The 21,989-nt window shown below is 42.9% G+C and overlaps 1 protein-coding gene across 5 annotated transcripts in view; it reads right to left on the bottom strand.

The window, feature by feature from the left end:
• SMG6 (SMG6 nonsense mediated mRNA decay factor) overlaps positions 1 to 21,989 on the bottom strand; it is a 236,877-nt gene that overhangs the window by 157,144 nt on the left and 57,744 nt on the right. For all 5 annotated transcript variants that reach the window (XM_002747809.7, XM_054255590.2, XM_035299378.3 and 2 more), the window contains 2 exons: positions 8,364 to 8,425; positions 440 to 585 (listed from right to left, as the gene is read on the bottom strand). In XM_002747809.7, the coding sequence (XP_002747855.4) occupies positions 440 to 585; positions 8,364 to 8,425 (208 nt within the window). The remainder of the gene's footprint in view (positions 1 to 439; positions 586 to 8,363; positions 8,426 to 21,989) is intronic.

Here is a 21,989-nt window from a genome sequence, read left to right as displayed (position 1 = left end):
CACTAGGGATATCCCATAGGGAACTAGACTTTTCCATATTGAACAAACAGGGTACATGAGTCCAGAAACAGCTATTCCCAATCCCTGCCAAGCGTATGGTCTCTGCAATGAAACATCTCAGCAATGCCTCTCCCTTGGGAGAGCTCTGGGTCTGCAGCCTTCAAGAGGCCTTGCTGCTGCCTTTAGCATGGCCAGATGTGCAACAGCATCTCTGCATTTGCAAATTAAGCTCTACACCCATGATTCCCTCCTTCCATCCCACCCAAGCACTAGCGAGGCATATAGTTTCAAAGTAAACTAAGTCTCTAAGGCAATGCTAGGAAGGGTAGAGTGTGTGTGTTCTGGGGTAGCAGGGGTAGGGATAGTCGTATGATAACACAAGAAACAAGCTACATTAATCACTGTCTGTATTTTGATGAAGAAACTAAACATTCCTTACCTTTCAGCTGAGAGTTGTGTACAGCAAACATATTGATGGTCATAAGCTGTAGCATTCGGGTACTTCCAATGGGAGAGGGACTGTGCTGCAGCAGCACCTGGAACTCCCTGAGGACCTTCTCAGCAACTGCAGGGAACGTCTCCATCCTGCAGATACAGCAAACAGCATCAGTGAGGCACCTCTCTCCTCCTCTCTCCTCTCTCTGTCTCTCTCTCTCTCTCTCTCTCTCTCTCGCACACACACACACACACACACACACACACACACAGAGACAACTACAGCCTAGGACTTTGTTACTTTCACAAACCTTCCCGATATCCTGCAATTTTGAACAAATTCGAGATAAAGGAGTTTTCAGGATTCAGAGATGAAAACAAGTCAAGCTAGGGATAAATCACTATGAGTTATTATGTTTTGGTATGCTATTTCCTCACCCCTGGCAATAACTGCATTCAAGCTAATATCAAAGTTTCTCTCTGAAACCATCAGCTTTTCTAAACACTCAACAATTTCCCAAAACCTACAGAGTCCAGAAACTCTCTGGTATGAAATTGAATTCAATTAAAAAAGTAACATGATTCTAAAATAAAATTTTTTTTTTTTAAACAAAGTTTCACTCTTTACACCCAGGCTGGAATGTGACAGTGTGATCTCGGCTCACTGCAACCTGTGCCTCCCAGGTTTAATCGATTCTCCTGCCTCATCCTCATGAGTAGCTGGATCTACAGACGTGCGCCACCACACCTGGCTAGTTTTTGTATTTTTAGTAGAGACAGGGTTTCACACATTGGCCAGCCTGGTCTTGAACTCCTGACGTCAAGTGATCTGCCCGCCTCGGCCTCCCAAAGTGATGGAATTACAGGTGTGAACCACCGTGCCTGGCCTAAAGACTTTTTACTCAAGGGTTTACTTTAGGTAACCAGACCTAGTTCTGCTGTTGTCTTCTGAGGTACTGTCATACTGACTATTCCACCTAAGGATCCCAAATTTCCCCTTGAAGAACACCTAGACCTAGGGCCCAAAATAATCTGTCTCAGTTTTTTCTTCACTGTCGTCCTCCTCCCTCTCACAAGCCTGTGCTCATAGGGGTCTGTATGTTTTCAGGCCAGTGGAAATATAATGCCCTGGCCAACTGCCACTCCCAATACAGGAAGAGGCTGTAATGCAGGGAGGCAGAAATCTAGCCAATGACCTAGCGCTTCTAAGGAGAGGTCATTCAAACCACTGCTTGCCAAATGTGGCCACTGGATCCCAAACAGTGGTGCATGCCTGGAGCTTCTTTGGCAAAAGAAACAAACCACAGCTGAAGTCTTCAGAAATAAAAAGCAAGTTCAAGCTTGGTGCTAGAGAGAGTAACCAGGCACATAGGCCTTAGGGCTATGTCGAACAATTCGTGGTCAGCATAGTATTTTGTACCATGCTCCCCAACCCCCAAATAAACAAACTGCTTGTGGCATACTTAGGGGGTTGGGGAAACAGCTCTAGGTTGGATTAATGAGTAGCTTCTGAAAAGCCACAAGGAAGGTGTCTCAAAAGACACAAAACAGTTTCAAGTTCTAGAGGAAGGTGCTTCTAGCTTCACCCACCCTTCCCCATTGAGTAGCACCCTCCTTAGATTAGAAAACTCCAGGTTTTCTGGAGTCTTGGCAATCTTCATTCCTTGCTCTTGGATGGCAACTCCTATTACTGACCCCCTGGTGCCCAGAAGTCGTGCCACACTTATGGGTCAATTACAGTTTACATTCCAGCTCCTTCTCTGCTGAGCTGTCCTCATTTTCGTTGGCACAAAAGATGCCATGCATTTGCTTTTTTTTCTCCACATGCCATTTCAAGTACACACCCCTCCAAAACAAAACAAAATTCTTTTTTTCTTTAAAAAGTTTCAGAGCCGTTAAAACTCTTGGTAGATGTGGAATGGCAGAGAGTGATATGTTTGGGCCTGGACTGCATCCATTTTTCCCCATGGGCTGCAACAAAGGTTTCATTTGAAATCCTGACACTGTGCAGTACTCTTTCTGGTCAGAGGTGGGGAGGGGGGCTAGCACTTCTCATTACAGGAATAGCAGCGTTCACTCTGCTTGAAAAGCAGCCACGCTGGGTGAGTTTCAGAGCCATGTGTCTCCGTGTTGAAAGGCAGTAGAGAGCCAGCACAGAACGACAGGACAGCAGTATCATGTGGGACAGTTTTGTTTCGAAGCTGTGTCTGAGGAAGCCTCTTCCCTAGGGTAGGAACTGAAACAGATCCATTAACACCCTCCAGGTCAGAATGAAGTCTTAAACGAGCACCAGGTCATATGTCCACATTTCCTTTCTCTAAAAAGTTTTTTAAAAAAAATCATCCCTTTACTTTTCAACTAATTCAACATGATTAAAACAAAAGAAAAAACTGCATCCAGAGATATGTTAGAGTAACTTCAAATGTGAGATGCGAGGGAAGGTGGATCTATTCATGCAAACCCAGCCTTGTTCAGCAGCAACCATGGGAGGTGTAGATAGAGGAGTCCTCCTCTGGGCTCAGTAGCTTTCGGGTTCCCAGTTTTATAACGAAAATGCTGTCTAAATCTGGCCTCAAACTACCTGTAAGTAGTTTTATGTCTTTCTCTTTGAGAAATAATCTTTGCGTCATCCCGCATTACAGACAGAAAATTATACTTAGCGATGGTCACATATGTAGGTATGTAGGTAGATGCAGTGAAAAGGTCTAGAAGAATACACACCCTGATGTCTAGTACTATCTCTTTGGAGGGCACAGGGGTTGGGGAGAGTTGAAAAAAATTTTAGTCTTAGTTTTAATGTTATACTTTTATGAGGATTTCTGGAGAGTACTTATGTAATAATTATAAAATTTTAGCCAAGAAGAAACAGCAGTCGCAGCAGCAATAAAGTAGGAAGAGAAGCAACAGAGAAAACTTACAAGAAATAGTCATTTATAATCACCAAAAATTGGAAGCACCTAAAATGCCCAATAACAGATGATTAAGATGGAGCAGTCATACAATTGAATACTACTTTTTTAAGTTGTATTACATTTTTTAATCACGTGAGAGAAACTTCAAAATATATTAAATGAAAATAGTTTTCAGGCAATTTTAAAAAGTGTATGTGATATGTAGAAAAATTGAAAAATATACTCTACCAAATTTTAACGGTGGCGTTACTCTAGGTAGTAGGAATATGGGTAATTTTTATTTGTTCTTTGCTGAGTTTTCTAAATATTTTACAAAGAGCACTATAAAGTAAGAAAAAAGACTTCTTCCATAATGAATACATCTTACTTTTGTATTTAAGAACATTTGTTAATTTAAAAAATGAATCAGACACAAACATTATATTTTTTAAAATTCAAAGTACAAAATAAATATATCAGTCTTTGAATTCCAAGAACTTTGAAGCTATGTAAATAGCGTGACTAAGCAAGCAAATAAAAACTAAAGTGGTAACAGTGATCAAGGCAATAATACGAAGCAAAAGCATCCTACTTGTCGCAAATTCAGAGCCTACAGGCTGCCAGCTTCCTAACCTCCCTCAGCGGAGTGTGAGTGCAGGTCTGATCTGCCTCTCACCAGGAAAGGATCTGTCAGGAGCCATACGGCACCCGACTGATTCCTTTCCCTGAGTCTGAGCTGACTCTGTCCCCATCCTTTAAAACCTCAGAAGATACCATTGTTTTCAGGATATGTGTTTCACTGACTAAAGCGGCTGCCTTGGGAAGTGAAGAAACACCTTATCTCATTTGAATAGCAGTTTCAAGAAACTAATCTTTCAGACAACACCAGGACCCAGATCTGGGACTGACTCAGACAGTGACTAACCGACCAGGACTCAACCCTTCAGGTGCTGAGGGGCACAGCTGGGCTAGACAACCTTCTCTGCAGAAAAGAATCCAGGTTAATTTTTCCCAACTTTTTAATTTTTAAAAATCGAGCAAGATAGGGACAACCCAGGAGCAAAAGAACAAAACCAAAGAACAAAGCCATGTGATAGGGTGGAATGAGAAAAAGAAACAAATCATAGTGCTACAGAATGTAAGGACTGGAATGGACCTCAGAGATTATCTCTGTTAACCACTGATAAGGTTAGCTGAAGCCCACAGCAGCTCTGACATTTACTCTCGAGATCTTGTAACCAATAAGTGGCGAAAAACTCCTTCTGGCAGTGAAGATTTCCTCTAAAGCTCTGAGCCTCTTGTCAGCTAGTGCTGAGAGTGAAGAATACTGATCTTGCACACAGTAGGCATTCAAGTCTCTGCTGACACAATGTGGAGCACCAGGCACAGAGCAGACTGTGCCTGGAAGCAGCGGAGGGGCTTTTCTGAAAGGCAGGCGGGAGAGTGATGTGCCTTCAGCTGCTCCCCATTACAATCTCCTCGCTATTAATTCGTTTTCAACACTGCCCACATTTCACATCTTCTTGGTCATTAGGCAGCAGTCCACGATGTTGTGTGTGGCTTGGGCTCATTGCTTTCCTAGTCTTACAGACTTCTATACTTTTTTCCCCCACAATAGAAATGTTATTTCTGTTTCTGCCTTCCAGAATAAATATCGGGCTCAATTTTCTTTCAACTCCAGGACAGATTAAGAGGAATACTCATAGAGGGAGTGAAGCGCCTAGAACTGACATAAATTTTCCTTAACCCTAAGTCGTTTTTTATGAAGGTCAAATTGGGCTGGCTTTACCTTTTTGACAACAGAATATCTTATGTGCAGGAATAAGAGATCCTGAAAAATAACCTGGAACACAGTAAACCACCTCAGACAAGTGACATACATAATCTATTCATTTTTAAAGGCCTCCAAAAGAAAATTCTCAAACATCTTCCCTTCTGTGAAATTTTCTTACACCTAACCCAGATCTCTCCAGCTACAACACAAACCTATTTTCTCTTACTGTCATCCCATAAAAGTCAAGACTATCCTGTTAGGACTCTTTCTATTTCAACATGTTAGGCACCCTACAGCTGTCTGTAAAGAAATATTTTTTACCTTACTGTTTCTTAAAATTAATTTTTCCTTTCAGATCTCATTTTCTGGCTTTTAAATAATTTCTCTATTATATCCATAAAAAATCAAAATGGGGTCTTCTTCCTATGTTGCCCAGGCTGGTCTTGAACTCCTGGGCTCAAGCAATTCTCCCACCTTGGCCTCCCAAAATGCTAGGATTACAGGTGTGAGCCACTGCATCCGGTCGTTATCTGGCTTTTTAATCAATACTATGATTCCTTCCCAAACTTCTTCCAAAATATGTGCTGACATATAAGAATTTTAGAGGTGGAGGGGAAATCATGGTACAACTACTGCTTAACCTGATTAAAAACAAACAAACAAAAAAATCCTGATATCCTAAATGCTCCTACATTCTGCACCAAGATTTACAACTGTTTTAGTCCCAAAAGTCTCTAACAGAGCAAGAAATATCTTGAGTAGTGGCTCTCAATGAGGGGCATTTTGTCTCCCAGGGAACACGTGGCAATGTGTAGAGACATTTTTAATCATTGAATTTGGTGGGGCAGTGGCGGGGAGGGGAGGCTACCGGCGCATAGTGGAAAGAAGCCAGGATGCTCCTAAGTATCCTACAAGGCACAGCACAGCCCCTCACAACACAGTCATCCGGTTCAAAATGTCAACAGCACCAAGGGTTGAAAAATCGTGACTTAGGGTACCAAGGTACAGGAAAATTTAAAGAACAAACATAGGCAAAGGGAAAACAGAGAGAAAACGCTGAGTGAAGGAGAGAAAGATTAAAAAGAAAGAACTAAAAAAGATAAACAAGCCAGGTGTGGTGGTGTGAGCATGTAATCCCAGTGACATGGGAGGCTGAGCCAAGAGTTCAAGGCTACAGTGTGGTATAATCATGCCTGTGAAGAGCCACTGCACTACAGCCTGGGTCACACAGATAGGCTCCATCTCTTTAAAAAAAAAAAAAAAAAAGAAGAAGAAGAAGAAGTAAGAAGCAGGAGTACCATCAACTGTTACTTTAAGTGTAACACAATGGTATTTCCTACTCAGAGGTGTTATTTTTAAGACGATACCAATGTCATCTTATCCACCTTCAATCTTGTAACTTACACTCTTTTATTACTCACTAGTGATTGTCTTGGGTCTATGGTAACCTACCAGAATACTAGATCTTTCTCTGCAGTGCTTTACAGTCCGTCTGTTTTTAATAATTCATTAATTTGTATAATACTAACTGAGCACCAATTATATGCCAGGATCTAGCAATGTAACAGTGTTAGGCAAAAGCAGCCAGAGTGGAACTTATACTGGTGATAGGGGCAGGATGGGTGAGGTGGGAGGCAGGAGATGGACCTTGTGATGCATCTAGTTTATTTTGCCTAAGTGAATGTCTCCACAAGTATTTCTACAGATAGAGATTAATTTACTGGTACTTCTCCAATTTTCCCAAGTCATTCTGAAATCCAACTACGCTTACATTGACTATCACTGTCATTCTTACCCAGGTGGATACCAAGTGAATATGTAATAAGCACATTTTCTAGCCCACTGCCCAAGGGCCAAAGTTTTTTCAAGTGGAACCAAGCCTTTCAGCTTCTCAAAAAAGTACAATGGTATGTGAAAACTAACATAGCCCCTACCGCCACTAAGAGAGCCTTCTAGGCCAGGCATGGTAGCTCATACCTGTAATCCCAGCAATTTGGGAGGCCGAGGTGGGTGGATCACATGAGGTCAGCAGTTCAAGACCAGTCTGGCCAATATGGTGAAACCCCATCTCTAATAAAAATGCAAAACTTAGCCGGGTATCATGGCACATGCCTGTAATCCCAGCTACTTGGGAGGCTAAGGCAGGAGGAACACTTGAACCCAGGGGGCAGAAGCTGCAGTGAGCCAAGATCATGCCACTACACTCCAGCCTGGGCAACAGAGCGAGACTATAGGAAAGAAAGAAAAGAAAGAAAAGAGGAGAGGAGAGAAGGAAGGGAGGGTAGGGGGGAGGGGGGGGGGGAGGAGGGGAGAGGAGAGAAAAGAAAGGCCAGCCTGACTTCTAGAGAATTACAGATAAACTTATAAGGTTATGACGGGAAGTGAAAGGGAAACACTGACATTAACTGGGGTATTTATAATTCAAAACAAATCACCCCAAAGGGTAGCTCACAATAAACTTCCAACTCAGAAAATATTAAGATCCAGTAGAAGGTTAGTCTGGGAGCACTGCCACCTACTCCTCTCTTCACTCTCCTATACTCAGGGAAGTCCTATACTAAAGAGGCACCAGGCCTCCATCTGCTCTGGTGTGCAGGCGTTGCATTGGGCTTGGGATCACTAATTTCATGCAGTGAGGATGAAATTCTCTGATCCACCCAGAGAATACTCAAAACTCGATCTCCTTCCAGGAATTTAAGCACTGAAGTGTTATTTTTGCACAAACTACCTTCCCTGAGATGTATATATGGTAGATGATGAAACCATAGAGTCTTGGTCTTTAATGAGATCAGCAATAAGGCACAGGAAACTGAGCACATAAGGAAAGAGTGTGGGTCAGAAGGACACACAGAAAGAACTCTTACTTTTGATGGAAAATTAGTGAATAGAGTTCTTCCCAAGGAGGACCCTTGACAGCTGTACCCAGGGATTTAGCATGATTGCCTGAGGCGCTCACTAGAGACTGAGCAGGAGGGCAGAGGAAAGAGAAATCCAGAGGGACTGGGGCAGGGGCTGGGACAAGAATGTATTTAAAAGGGGGTTTTAGGAAAGGTAGAGAAAGAAGAGGCAAGAGAGAGAGTAATATTTTCCAAATTTCATGAGCACAGTAGGACAGAAGATGAAGGGAAAAGAAGAGAAGGTGGAGGCCTCTAAGAATTCACACCCTGTGCCCTCAGTTACAAACACAGTCTAGTTGCTAACAATATGAAATTCCAAAATGACTTGTAATGTAGGAAAATAAAATAAACATCCTGCACACTTACCCAATCCGGGTAAACAGCTTCCCATGGGCATGGAGAAAACTGAGGATGAACCTTTTGTTCAGCTGCATGGGAAAAAGGGAGAGGAGAAAACAATTAAACTTTCCCCAGTTTCCTGTTACTGAACAGAGTCCCCAGTGACACAATAACCTGGCCAGGGTCTAAGGGGTGGGCACTAGGGATGGGAACCAAATGGACATGCCCAAACTCTCACAGATCCAGGGCACATGCCCAACAGCTGCCGCTCAGCTGAGCCAAGATGACAGCAGGCACAGTGAGCAGACAGCACCCTCTGCCGGCAGTGGCACCTGTGTGCAGGTGATGAGGCTGAGAATCTGAATAAGCAGGATGTCAAGAAAGATGCCCACAGCTCTCTGAGAATGCAGGAGCCACTCTGGCCCCATAAAGATGGAAATGAAACTCTTATAGGAACGAGGATAATAGTGAAGTCCTTGGTTTGATTTGAGTTATTTTTCCACCTACCTAGCTAGGAAAGTAGAACTCTTCTTTGATAACCAAGACCAAGGTAACCCACGCTAACCAGCTCATCAAATTGTACTTCACCAGCTTTAAACACTAGAATTCATGTTCTAGGTCTGGAGCTGAAAACTCAAGTGTCTACAAGGGCTGGGCATGAAGCATGTTGACTGAGACAGTAGTAACCTATGACTATTCCACTCCAGTTTTAGCCAAATACTCTATGTGGGCCCAAGCTGGAAAGTGCAATCTGTTTTGTTTTTTTTTGTGTGTGTGTGTGTTTTTGAGACAGGATCTCACTGTTGCCCAGGCTGGAGTGCAGGGCCACGATTTCAGCTCACTACAGCCTCCACCTCCAAGTTCAAGCAATTCTTATGCCTCAGCCAATCCCATCCAAGCAGCTGGGATTACACGGATGCACCCCCACAACCCTAATTTTTGTATTTTTAGAAGAGATAGGGTTTTGCCATGTTGGCCAGGCTGGTCTCCAACTCCTGGCCTCAAGTGATCTGCCTGCTTGGCCTCCCAAAGTGCTGGGATCACAGGTGTAAGCCACTGCACCTGGCCTGTTTTGTCTTTTTGAAACAGGGTCTCACTCTGTCACCCAGGCTTGAGTGCAGTGGTGTGATCACAGCTCACTGCAACCTTGACCTCCTGGGCTCAAGCAATCCCCCTGCCTCAGCCTCCTGAGTAGCTGGGACTACAGGTATGTGTCACCACACCCAGCTAACTATTAACTTTTTGTAGAAAGTTCCCACTATATTGCCCACACTGGTCTCAAAATCCTGGGTTCAAGCAATCCTCCCACCTCAGCCTCCCAAAGTGCTGGGATCACATGTGTGAGTCATTGCACTTGGCCAAATCTGGGTTTTTATGTGAAATCCTCTGGCTTTTACATGTTGGCTACTAATGAAAATAATTTAAGCATTAAAGAAGCAAAAAACACATACTTGCCAGCCACATCTGGCTTATGAGCCACCAATTTACAATCGTGGTTCAAGGTTCTAGAAAATCTACTTCCATCAAAACCAAAAGATTTCTCAGCAAAACAAGGGAGAGAAAAAATTTTCAAATCAAACACAAAGAAAGCAGAGACAATCTAAAAAATATACCTCCTTGTCATCTTCCCTGGTCTCCTAGAAGCAATATATTCAGGGCTCTGTAGCCAGCCAGGAAGATAAGTCAAGAATCCTGACCCCAGGATGCCAGTAGTTTGGGCAAGGTACAGTCCAGCCTCCCTGGGCAGTCTGGCCCAAAAGGACAAATTCCCTGTTTAATCTCCTTGAAAAAAAGAACATCAATCAAGCGATGGCAGTTCCATCAATTTCATATGGAAGCCAGGTGTGGGAAAATGGGTACATTCTCACTTTACCAATGATCAACATCAAACTCTGCATAGAATGTTCACTCTGTTTTTGCTTTAAATGAGTTGCACTTAATCGGTAATACTAGACTAACACTAATTTATAGACAAAAAGCTTAGAATATTTCATTGACGATAACCTGTCTATACAGCAAAGGTGAGTCAGGGCCAGGGACACTGGGTTTCATCAAAAGAATGGAAGATGCCGAACGCAGTGGCTCACACCTGTAATCCCAACACTTTGGGAGGCTAAGGCAGGTGAATTGCTTGAGGTCAGGAGTTCTCGACCAGCCTGACCAACATGGTGAAACCCCGTCTCTACTAAAAATACCCAAAAATTAGCTGGGTGTGGTGGTGGTCACCTGTAATCCCACCTTCTTGGGAGGCTGAGGCTGGAGAATTGCTTGAACCCAGCAGAGGTTGCAGTGAGCCAAGATCACACCATTGCACTCCAGCCTGGGCAACAAAGACTGAAACTCTGTCTCAAAAACAAAACAAAACAAAACAAAACAAAAACCCCAGAATGGAAGAGGGAGGAGGAACAGCTGCAAAACAAATTGCCACTAGCTATACCAACATTAGTGGCAAAACCTGGCTAGAATGCAGATCTCTAGATCTACTGGTAGAGGAAGACAGTGAGAGGCAGGGACCTTCCCACGAAAGACCTGTGTTTCACTTCCATCTCTGCCATTTACCTGTGGTCGGATCTTAGACAATGGATCTAAATGCCTGACCTGCAAACACTGGATTGTTAACACTGTCTCCTAATGAATGATGAAACAAGTAAAATGGTAACAACTGGAGAATTTGGGAGAAGAATATGTGGGAGTTTTTTGTGTTATTCTTGTAACTTTTCTACAGAAAGGATGTTATATCAAATACAAGGTTAGAAATATACATTCTCTCTCTATTCCTATTTTAACTTGGTTATCCCTCTTCCTATAGTTGTCAATCATAAACTGGTTAACTCATTCATAATTAGAAGGAATTCTTTATTAAACTGGTTATATTTAAAGGGTATTTGTACGGCCAGATACAGTGGCTCACGCCTGCGAGGTGGGTGGATCACCAGCGGTCAGGAGTTTAAGACCAGCCTGGCCAACATGGTGGTGAAACCCCATCTCTACTAACAATACAAAAATTAGCCAGACGTGGTGGTGGGTGCCTGTAATTCCAGCTACTAGGGAGGCTGAGGCAGAAGAATTGCTTGAACCTGGGAGGCAGAGGTTTCAGTGAGCCACAATCGCTCTCCAGCCTGGGCAACGGAGTGAAACTCTCTCTCTCAAAAAAAGAAAAAAAAGATATTAACCCACTTCATTAGAGCCTAAATACCATTCCCCAAGCCAACTCAGAAATTTAAGCAACTTTACACTAGTAAATGACAGAACTAGAACTTGAACCCAGGTCTTCAGATTCCAAACACAGTGTTCTTTCTCTTATCCTATACCTGTCTCAGGAAAAGAACTGGTGAGCTGATTCAATGAAGGGCGAATGAGGGAACTAAAGAGCAACTAAAAAAAAACCCATTCAAGTTTTCCTTCCTGATTAGGTAGGAAGCTCACACTGTTTGAACCACAGTGCCTCCTGGACAAAATGAGACCACCCCCAAGAGATCTGGAACATCTGTGCTTCTACCTATACTTCACAAAGATCCTTCCTTAGGGTAGGAGATGAAGCCCACTGAATTACCTGAATCCATACTTGCCACTACCATATTTTAACTGCAAAAAGCAGATTTCAATGCATTACTTTTCAACTAGTGGAAGTGAAGAAAATCTTAGATAACTTTTTCAACTATACACACATGCTCCCTATCCTTAGTTAATGAGAATCACTGCTTTATTTTTAGACTGAATGTCACTGCTAAACATACTTTCTCTTTGTTGTCATCAATTAACACTTCAATTAGGAAAGGAGCCAAAAATGCAGATACATCAGAAGATATGCGACATGAGGGAGCAGATTTGTTGCATATTGATCAAATCGGACCTAAACAACATTTACGAGACACAATATGAAGTCAACTAGCACTGAGGCAGAACCTTTGGAGAACTCTTAATTGACACCAAATCCACAGTTAGAAAAGCCTCAGTCTGAGCTTCCTTCCTTCTTTCTAACACATCACCATGGATTGGCTTCCATTTCTACAACTTTTAAATTTTTATTATTTATTTATTTAGAGACGGTGTCTAGCTCTGTCACCCAGCCTGGAATGCAGTGGCAACATGACGGCTCACTGCAGCCTCTTGACTTCTGGGCTCAAGCAATCCTCTTGCCTTAGCCTCCCCAAAGTGCTAGGATTATAGGCACATACCAATGCTCAGGGTTAATTTATTATTTTTTGTAGAGATGGGCTTCTCACTTTGTTGCCCAGGCTGGTCTCAAACTCCTGGCTTCAAGCAACCCTCCAGCCCTGGCCTCCCCAAGTGCTCAGATTACAGGTGTGAGCCACCTTGCCTGGCAGATTTTTTTATTTTTAATAATATACCTAGATGGTTCTCACTCAGGTGGAAAATAAATGTTACTTCTCTAATTGTGAGACTACCTGCATCTAAATCTTCCTTACATATGTACCTACTGCTCACTGAAACAAAAATGCTTCTTGGGTGTATCCCTGAGAGGCATTGCTGGAATTATTAAAGGTCTTCTGGCTCCTTACTTCAAGTCCCTATCCAGTTCACTGAGGGCTCCTGAGCTTAACCCAGAGATACTAATGGTAGGAGATGGATGGGTAGGTAGGTCTCTGGACACAATAATGTCTGTTCTGTCATTAACTGTGGGATTATAATTAAGATGTTTTAGATTATTCCTGGACTGTAAAATGGAATTTCTACCACTGACGTTACCTAACTCTGAATTAAAAGGATGAAATGAAATAATACAAATTACTTTGACAAGAGGATGTTTTATACAAGCCTTGAAAATTATCACTCACAATTGTGTCTAAGGGCTTGGTGACTGTGGAGCAAGGAAGGAGAGAAAAACTGCTCAGAGGCATCAACACAACACAACACAAGAGGAGGGGATTCTGAAACAGGCCCAATTTCAGTTCCAAAAGAGTGGCTCCTGCTTCTAAAGAGTCATGTGAAAAACTGAATTTCTGAAAAGTCAATCATTTTAAGGATAGTAAGAGTAGTCAGTATTAAAGGAATTCCCAAGAGCATTTTTAAAGTGATTTTGAGGAGCATAAATTATCATTCTCTTATCTGTATGGAATGTCTCTATTTTTATACATGCATTTTCTTTTTGAGACAGGGTCTTGCTCTGTCACCCAGACTGGAATATGGTGACACGATCAAGGCTCACTGTAGTCTAGATGTCCTGCACTCAAGCAATCCTCTCACATCAGCCTTCTGAGTAGCTGGGACCACAGGCACACATAGCCATACCTGGATAGTGTTTTTATCTTTTGTAGACACGAGGTCTCACTATATTGCCCAGGCTCACTATATTGCTCACTACTCCTGGGCTCAAGCGATCCCCTGCCTCAGTCTCCTAAAGTGGTGGGATTACAGACATGAGTCACTGCTCTTGGCCCCATAAATTTTTTAAAAAGCAAAACTTTGCGGCATTTTTAAAAAGGGATTTATCCTCTTAGATATGAGACAACATAGGTGGAAACCAAATTTCATGAGTATGTGTTAGTATAATGGCCAGGATTTTCACAGCATTCAATCGAAGCCCACTTATCAGTCTCCCTCAAACACTGAGATCGCAAGGCAGGGGAGGATGTGGGCCCACTGGTAATGCTGTTCATATGTCGTCCTCATCCCTGTGTTCCTATGCTAGGCACAAGAGCAAACCGCCAAGATGGGGTTTCTAATGCCAAGGAGCTTATAGTCCAAGAATAAAGATAAATAACATACCAACTTGCCAATTTCCCATTTATGCTCACATACCTAAGCAAGGCCTATGAAGGTGCCAGGAGGCACTGTTTCTCTTACTGCCATTTTCCCTGTCACAGAAACAGGTAAAAGTCTCTGGGGAAGTGGGGACCTAAGGAAATGATAATTAAAAAAGAAAAAATGAGGGGGACCTGGTACACAAAATGTGGAAACCTATCAGCAACGCAATAATCATTCAGTAGAGACAGAAGTAAGAAAAAGTAAGAAGAAGGAAGAAGAAAGAAGAAGGAAGAAAGAAGTAAGAAGAAGAGGAGAAGGAGAAGAAGGAAGCAGAAGCAGAAGTAGTAGAAGCAGGAGTAGAAGTAGTAGTGTAGTGGTGGTAGTAGTAGTAGTAGTAGTAGTGTAGCAGTAGTGGTGGTGGTGGTGGTAGTAGAAGTAGGAGTAGTAGTGTAGTAGTAGTAGTGGTGGTGGTGGTGGTAGAAGTAGGAGTAGTAGTGTAGTAGTAGTAGTGGTGGTGGTGGTGGTGGTGGTAGAAGTAGGAGTAGTAGTGTAGTAGTAGTAGTGGTGGTGGTGGTGGTGGTGGTAGAAGTAGGAGTAGTAGTGTAGTAGTAGTAGTGGTGGTGGTGGTGGTAGAAGTAGGAGTAGTAGTGTAGTAGTAGTGGTGGTGGTGGTGGTGGTGGTGGTGGTAGTAGTAGAAGTAGGAGTAGTAGTGTAGTAGTAGTAGTGGTGGTGGTGGTGGTGGTAGTAGTAGAAGTAGGAGTAGTAGTGTAGTAGTAGTAGTGGTGGTGGTGGTGGTGGTAGTAGTAGAAGTAGGAGTAGTAGTGTAGTAGTAGTAGTGGTGGTGGTGGTGGTAGTAGAAGTAGGAGTAGTAGTGTAGTAGTAGTAGTGGTGGTGGTGGTGGTGGTAGTAGTAGAAGTAGGAGTAGTAGTGTAGTAGTAGTAGTAGTAGTGGTGGTGGTGGTGGTAGTAGTAGAAGTAGGAGTAGTAGTGTAGTAGTAGTAGTGGTGGTGGTGGTGGTGGTAGTAGTAGAAGTAGGAGTAGTAGTGTAGTAGTAGTGGTGGTGGTGGTGGTGGTGGTAGTAGTAGAAGTAGGAGTAGTAGTGTAGTAGTAGTAGTGGTGGTGGTGGTGGTAGTAGTAGAAGTAGGAGTAGTAGTGTAGTAGTGGTGGTGGTGGTAGTAGTAGAAGTAGTAGTAGTAGTGGTAGTGGTGGTGGTGGTACTAGTAGCAGTAGGAGTAGTAGTGTAGTAGTAGTAGTAGTAGTAGTAGTAGTAGTGGTAGTAGTGGTAGTAGCATGGGCAAACCTAATAGCATGACTCAAATGCCTTGTAGGAAGACAGAGCAAATCAAAATCAATCCTTAAGTCCCTTACTTGGACCAAAGAGCCACACAGAGGCTGCGGAAGAACCGGGATGGCAGCTGCTCTTCACCCTTGACTTCCTCCACTCCACAACTGTTTAGGGCTGGATGAAAGCTCAGTTAGCTACAATTAAACACACGTTCCTGTAGAGATGTCCCAGTAAAGATAGCTAGGTCTGAGATACGTGAATTTAAGTGTAAAATGTGCCTTTTAAAATGACCTCTTACAACGAATGCACCCCTTGCAACGATGGCTCTCAACTTTGCACTGTAGTTTAGTGCTGCCGCCTATATTAAAGCAATTCGCTACTTCATTATCTTTCCCAGTGAAAGCCGGCAGACTGAGGGAAACTGGGTGAAATCAGCAGTCAGCTCCAGAAAACAGAGCTAGCCAGCAGAGGGACAGCTGAGCTCAGAGTACCTGGCTGGCTCTCAGAAAGGAAACTAGCACCAGGTATAAAGAAAAGAAAGGAGCCACGAATATGTGAATATTTTGTATTTACTACTCATGTGTTTACCCGGGAGAAAGGAATATGACAGAATGGTAAGAACAAAGACCACTATCTTAAGAGTTGAAGACCTGGGTTCAAATTTTGGTTATGCCATTTATTTGCTGTTAATTATCAGCAAGTCACATAAACTTTCTAGGGCTGTTTCTTCAACAATTAAATGAGTGAGATCAGTACTGGTAATTCTATAACCGTGAGTATGTATATATCACCTGACCAGCTTTTGTAAAAAATACAGATGCCCCATTCCTACAGAATCAGAATCCTCAGGGACAAGGGAGGGGGACTTTGAATCAACATTTTTAAAGGTCTCCAGTTCATTGTGAAAAATAGCCAGATTTGGAAACCACTGGGCCATATCAGACACTAGCAAATTAAGGCCATGGGTCAAATGTACCCTGCCACCTGTTTCTGTACGGCCCATGAGCTAAGAATGTTTTTTACATTTTTTTAGTGACTGAAGAAAATCAAAGAATATTTCTATGAAACATAAATTTCATATTTATATGAAACATATCTTCATATTTATATGAAACATAATTTCAGTTTCCATAAAGTTCTATTGAAACACGGTCACAATCATTTGTTTATGTGTTGTCAATGGCTGCTTTCCCCTACAAAGGCAGAGCTGCATAGCTGCAGCAGAAGGCACATGTCCCTCAAAGCCTAAAATATTTACTATCTGAATCCTTACAGGAAAAAAAAATGTCTGCTGATCCCTGGGCTAATCTACAACACTGGGGTCTCAAAAGATGCTTCTCCATGCACAGCACTTAAGAGCTACCACACACGTATTGGAAACAGTTATGATTCTCATGGGCTAAGAGGTGAAGAAGGGTAGTGATGAAGAATATAGTTTAAAAGAACCCCTACGCCCTGCAGAATATTCCAATATCCACCCACCTTTAACCATCACAGGAGAAGTACCAATTTTCAGTATTTCTTCCAATGCTAAGAGCCCACAAATGCATGATTCTAAGTAAATACAACTTTTCTAGCCAGCTTCTGTGTAAGCACCATCTCATTCTATCACAGCACAAGTGACAACAAATGCCAAAGACTGCTGCTCTTGCAGCTGCTGAACTCACACACTCCAAAAGCTACAGAGAAATATAACTAGGGCTCTCCAGGTTTCCACCTTAGAGGCCACTATGGGGCTAAGCGACAGGGTATAAACAGAATACACCCAAGCCCAATAGAGACTTCACTTAGACTAGAGGGCTCCTGGACATTTCCCAAAACATTACTATCAAAGGAAAGTGCCAGATTAAGATTTATGAATCCCGATGCTGTAACAACCAACTCAAACTTGCTGCCAGCTTAGCATCTCAGGTACACAGAAAAAGAGAGAAAGTTCAGCCAAAGGGCAACACTGTTGCTCTGACTGGGTTAGTTTCTGAATGACTCTCCTTTCTGACTCATCTCTCTCACACCTGGGAACTCTCATGCCCATCCACCTAAACAGTAGGGGAGCTAGGACACACTGTGTCTGCACTCCACAAGTGAGAGAGAAGAGGAAATGGCTGAAGCTACCACTGTGTCATCAGATGGACAACCAGACAACAATTTTCCAAGGGCACACACACAAGCTCAAACCTGTCTTTTGTTGTTGTTAAGACAGAGTCTTGCTCTGTGGTCCAGGCTGGAGTACACTGGCGCAATCCAACCTCTACCTCCTGGGTTCAAGCAAGTCTCGTGCCTTAGCCTCCCAAGCAGCTGGGACTAGAGGCCCATGCCACCACACCCGGCTAATTTTTGTATATTTAGTAGAGATGGGATTTTGCCATGTTGGCCAGGTTGGTCTTGAACTTCTGGCCTCAAGAGATCCACCCACTTCCAGCTCCCAAAGTGCTGGGATTACAGATGTGAGCCATCGCGCCCAATTGTCAAACCCATCTTATAAATGAACAGGTTGACAAAGTGTAAGAGGGATGGTGAAGACTTTCTCACACATGAACCCACACATTTATTCATTCAATAAAAACCTACTGGGCAAGTTTTATGTACAAAGCACGGTGCACAAGCTGTGAGCAACGCAGAGATAATCCTTGCTCTGTGAGTAACACAGACACTCATGAAGTGAGTGCCATTACTGGGAAAGGCAAGGATACTGGGAAAATACACAGAGGCAGCATCTGAGCTATCTTCTCAGAGGAAAAGACCTTTGAGTTGAAAAGTGAGGGTTGAGGAAACAGAGGGAGTCATGTCCTGATGTGTCTTAAGCAAAGGGAACAACATGTATGATATTCTCAAAAGTGGTATAATTATAGACTGGCATGGCTAGATGATTGATTCTGTAAGAGAAAGGCTGGAGAAGTAGGCAGGGCATGTTGGACAAGTCCTTGTTAAAGAATGTGAACTTCAGGCTGGGTGCAGTGGCTCACGCTTGTAATCCCAGCACTTTGGGAGGCTGAGGCGGGTGGATCACGAGGTGAAGAGATGAGACCATCCTGGCCAACACAGTGAAACCCCGTATCTACTAAAAATACAAAAATTAGCTGGGCGTGCTGGCAGGGGCCGATAGTCCCAGCCACTCGGAAGGCTGAGGCAGGAGAATCGCTTGAACCCGGGAGACGGAGGCTGCAGTGAGCCGAGATAGCGCCACTGCAATCCAGCCTGGGTGACTTGGTCTCAAAAAAAAAAAAAAATGTGGGGGGGAATGATCCAAGATGGCCGAAAGCTAACATCTGGGGATTGCAGCTCTCAGTGAAAGTGCAGAGAACTAGAGGACGCCACACTTTCAGACAAATTCTGGTCGCTCACAGAGCAGAAGAACCCCAGTGGAGGAGTCACACGGGTCGCCAGCGCAACTCTTATGGCCGGTGCAGCGGTTTCGCCGGCACCTCAGTGCGGCAGCTCTCGGAACAGAGTAAACAGGGCTGGCTCCCCTTCTGACCGAGGTTTGAAGGACCCACACGGGTCCCCAGCACGACTCCTGAGGCTGGCGCAGTGGCTGTGATGGCACCTCAGCGTGGCAGCTCTCAGCGCAGAGTAAACGAGACTGGTTCCCCTTCTGACGGAGGTTTGGAGCCCGGGGAAGGCAGAGTCGCCTATTATGGACACAAGAAGGAAGCCAGACAGGAGAATCCTGAGCAGAAAAGCACCATCAGTCTTAACGCCGCTGTTCTGGCCCTGGGAACTAACAACTTGGACGTCCACTCAAGAGACCTAATCTGAAAGTTGGTAATTTCAAAGACAACAGGAGGATAAATTTACAATGACGGGAAGAAATCAGTGTAAAAAAGCTGAGAATACTCAAAATCAGAACGCCTCTCCCTCTAAAGATGATCACAGTTCCACATCAACAAGGGAACAAGACTTGATGGAGAACGAGCGCATCCCAATAACAGAATCACACTTCAGGGAATGGATAATAAGAAACTTCTGTGAGTTAAAAGAACATGTTGTAGCCCAACGTAAAGAAACTAGGAACTTTGAAAAAAGGTTTGATGAAATCCTATTGAGAATGGACAACTTAGAGAGGAATATAAGTGAATTAATGGAACTGAAGAATACAATACAGGAACTCCGAGAAGTATGCACAGGTTTAAACACTCGAATTGTTCAAGCAGAAGAAAGGATAACAGAGGTCAAAGGCCAACTTAATGAAAGAAAACGAGAAGACAAGATTAGAGAAAAAAGGATAAAAAGGAATGAGCAAAGTCTCCAAGAAATGTGGGACTATGTGAAAAGACCAAATTTACATTTGATAGGTGTACCTGAATGCGACGGAGAGAATGAATCCAAGCTGGAAAATACCCTTCAGGATATTATTCAGGAAAATTTTCCTAAACTAGCAAAGCAGGTCAATATTCAACCCAGGTAATACAGAGAACACCACAAAGATATTCCTCAAGAAGAGCAAACCCAAGGCACATAATCGTTAGATTCACCAGGGTTGAAATGAAGGAGAAAATACTAAGGGCAGCCAGAGAGAAAGGTCAGGTTACCCACAAAGGCAAGCCTATCAGACTTACAGCAGATCTCTCGGCAGAAACTCTACAGGCCAGAAGAGAGTGGGGGCCAATATTCAACATCCTCAAAGAACAGAACCTTCAGCCCAGAATTTCATATCCAGCCAAACTAAGCTTCACAACTGAAGGAAAAATAACATCTTTTATGAACAAGCAAGTACTCAGAGATTTTATTACCACCAGGCCTGCTTTACAAGAGCTTCTGAAAGAAGCATTACACACAGAAAGAAACAACCAGTATTAGTCTTTCTAAAAATATACCAAAAAGTAAAGAGCACCAACATAAAGAAGAATTTACATCAATGAATGGATAAAACAGCCAATTAACATCAAATGGAAGTAACCCTATTTAAATCAACTAAATCCCCCAATCAAAAGACAGCCAAAACCCAACGGCATGTTACATCCAGACCTGTTTCACATGCAAGGATACACAAAGACTCAAAACAAAGGGATGGAGAAAGATTTACCAATCAAATGGAGAGCAAAAATAAATAAATAGATAAATAAAAAGCAGGAGTTGCAATTCTCGTATCGGATAAAAGATTTTAAAGCAACAAAGATATAGTGGTAAAAGGATCAATGCAACAACAAGAGCTAATGATCCTAACACCCAGATACACAGAGACTTAGATTCAATGAGACGAAAATTAATAAGGATATCAAGGACTCGAACTCAGATCCGGAACAAGTAAACTTAATAAATATTTATAGAGCTCTCCACTTCAAATACACAAAATATACATTCTTGTCAATACCACATCACAACTACTCATAGGTTTAAATGAAACATTGATTGGCCATTATTAATACCCATTTTTTTTTTTCAGAATAAAGCAATATTTCCGTTCACCCTCCCTTTTTCTTCCTCTCCTTTACTCATTTTTTTTCATTCCTTCTCTCAAAAAAAAGAAAAAAAGTAAAAATAAATCAACTTGTAAACCTCTAGATCCAGGTCGGCAATGTCTCTCTCATTGCTTGATTTCCTTCCTTCCCTTCCCTCCCCCCCCCAAAAAAAAAATGTGATCTTCATTAAAGCCACTGAAGGGTTTTAAGCAGGAAAGTGACATGAGCAAACCTGTATTTTTAAAGGTTGTTCTGTCTGTTTAGAAAACTTACAGTCGAGGGGTGAGGAGCTGGGTGGAGTCAAGTGTGTGGAGGTGAGGAGACCAGGTGAAAGGCTGTTGTTGTAATCATCCGATGGCAATGGAAACAATGAATGGGAAGACCTGAAGGAGACTGTCATTTCACACTTGGACAAGTGGTTCTGGTTCCAAGTAACTTATAGACTAGCAGTGGTGCAGAACCAAGCACGAGTATTTTATAAAGACTAAAGGCCAAACACGGTGGCTCATGTGTGTAATCCCAGCACTTTGGGAGGCCCAGGTGGGTGGACTGCTTGCGCTCAAGAGTTTGAGACCAGCCTGGGCCAACATGGCGAAACCCTGTTTCTACCAAAAAAAAAAAAAAAATTATCCAGGCATGGTGGCGCACACCTGTAGTTCTAGCTACTCAGGATGCTTAGTGGGAGCCCAGGAAGCAGAGGTTGCAGTGAGCTGAGATCATGCCACTGCACTCCAGCCTGGGCAACAGAGTGAGACTTTATTTAAAAAAAAAAAATAGATAGGGCCAGCACTTTGGGGGGTCGAGGCAGGAGGATCACAAGATCAGGAGTCCAAGACCAGCCTGGTCAACGTGGTGAAACCCTCATCTCTATCAAAAATACAAAAATTAGCTGGGCGTGGTGGCATACGCCTGTAATCCCAGCTACTCAGGAGGCTGAGGCAGGAGAATTGCTTGAACCTGGGAGGTGGAGGTTGCAGTGAGCCGAGATTGTGCCACTGTACTCTAGTCTGGGACAGAATGACACTCTGTCTCAAAAAAAAAAGATTAAAAAAAAAAGATCGATCAATAGATAGATTTCATAGTGATTAAATAGGTTATCCAGGTAATATACACCAAAAAACTCATAAGAAAAATAGATTAATGTTGTAGGGAAATAGCATATACATCACTATCTGTGAGAATTTAAATACATTTCTTTTTGGAGAGTCAAGTGGCAAAACCCAGACAAAGATATGTATGTATGTATGTATGTATTTTGAGA

Source organism: Callithrix jacchus, chromosome 5 (assembly GCF_049354715.1).
Source record: "Callithrix jacchus isolate 240 chromosome 5, calJac240_pri, whole genome shotgun sequence".
NCBI classification, from domain to species: domain Eukaryota; kingdom Metazoa; phylum Chordata; class Mammalia; order Primates; family Cebidae; genus Callithrix; species Callithrix jacchus.
This window is presented reverse-complemented; position numbering and strand designations above follow the sequence as displayed.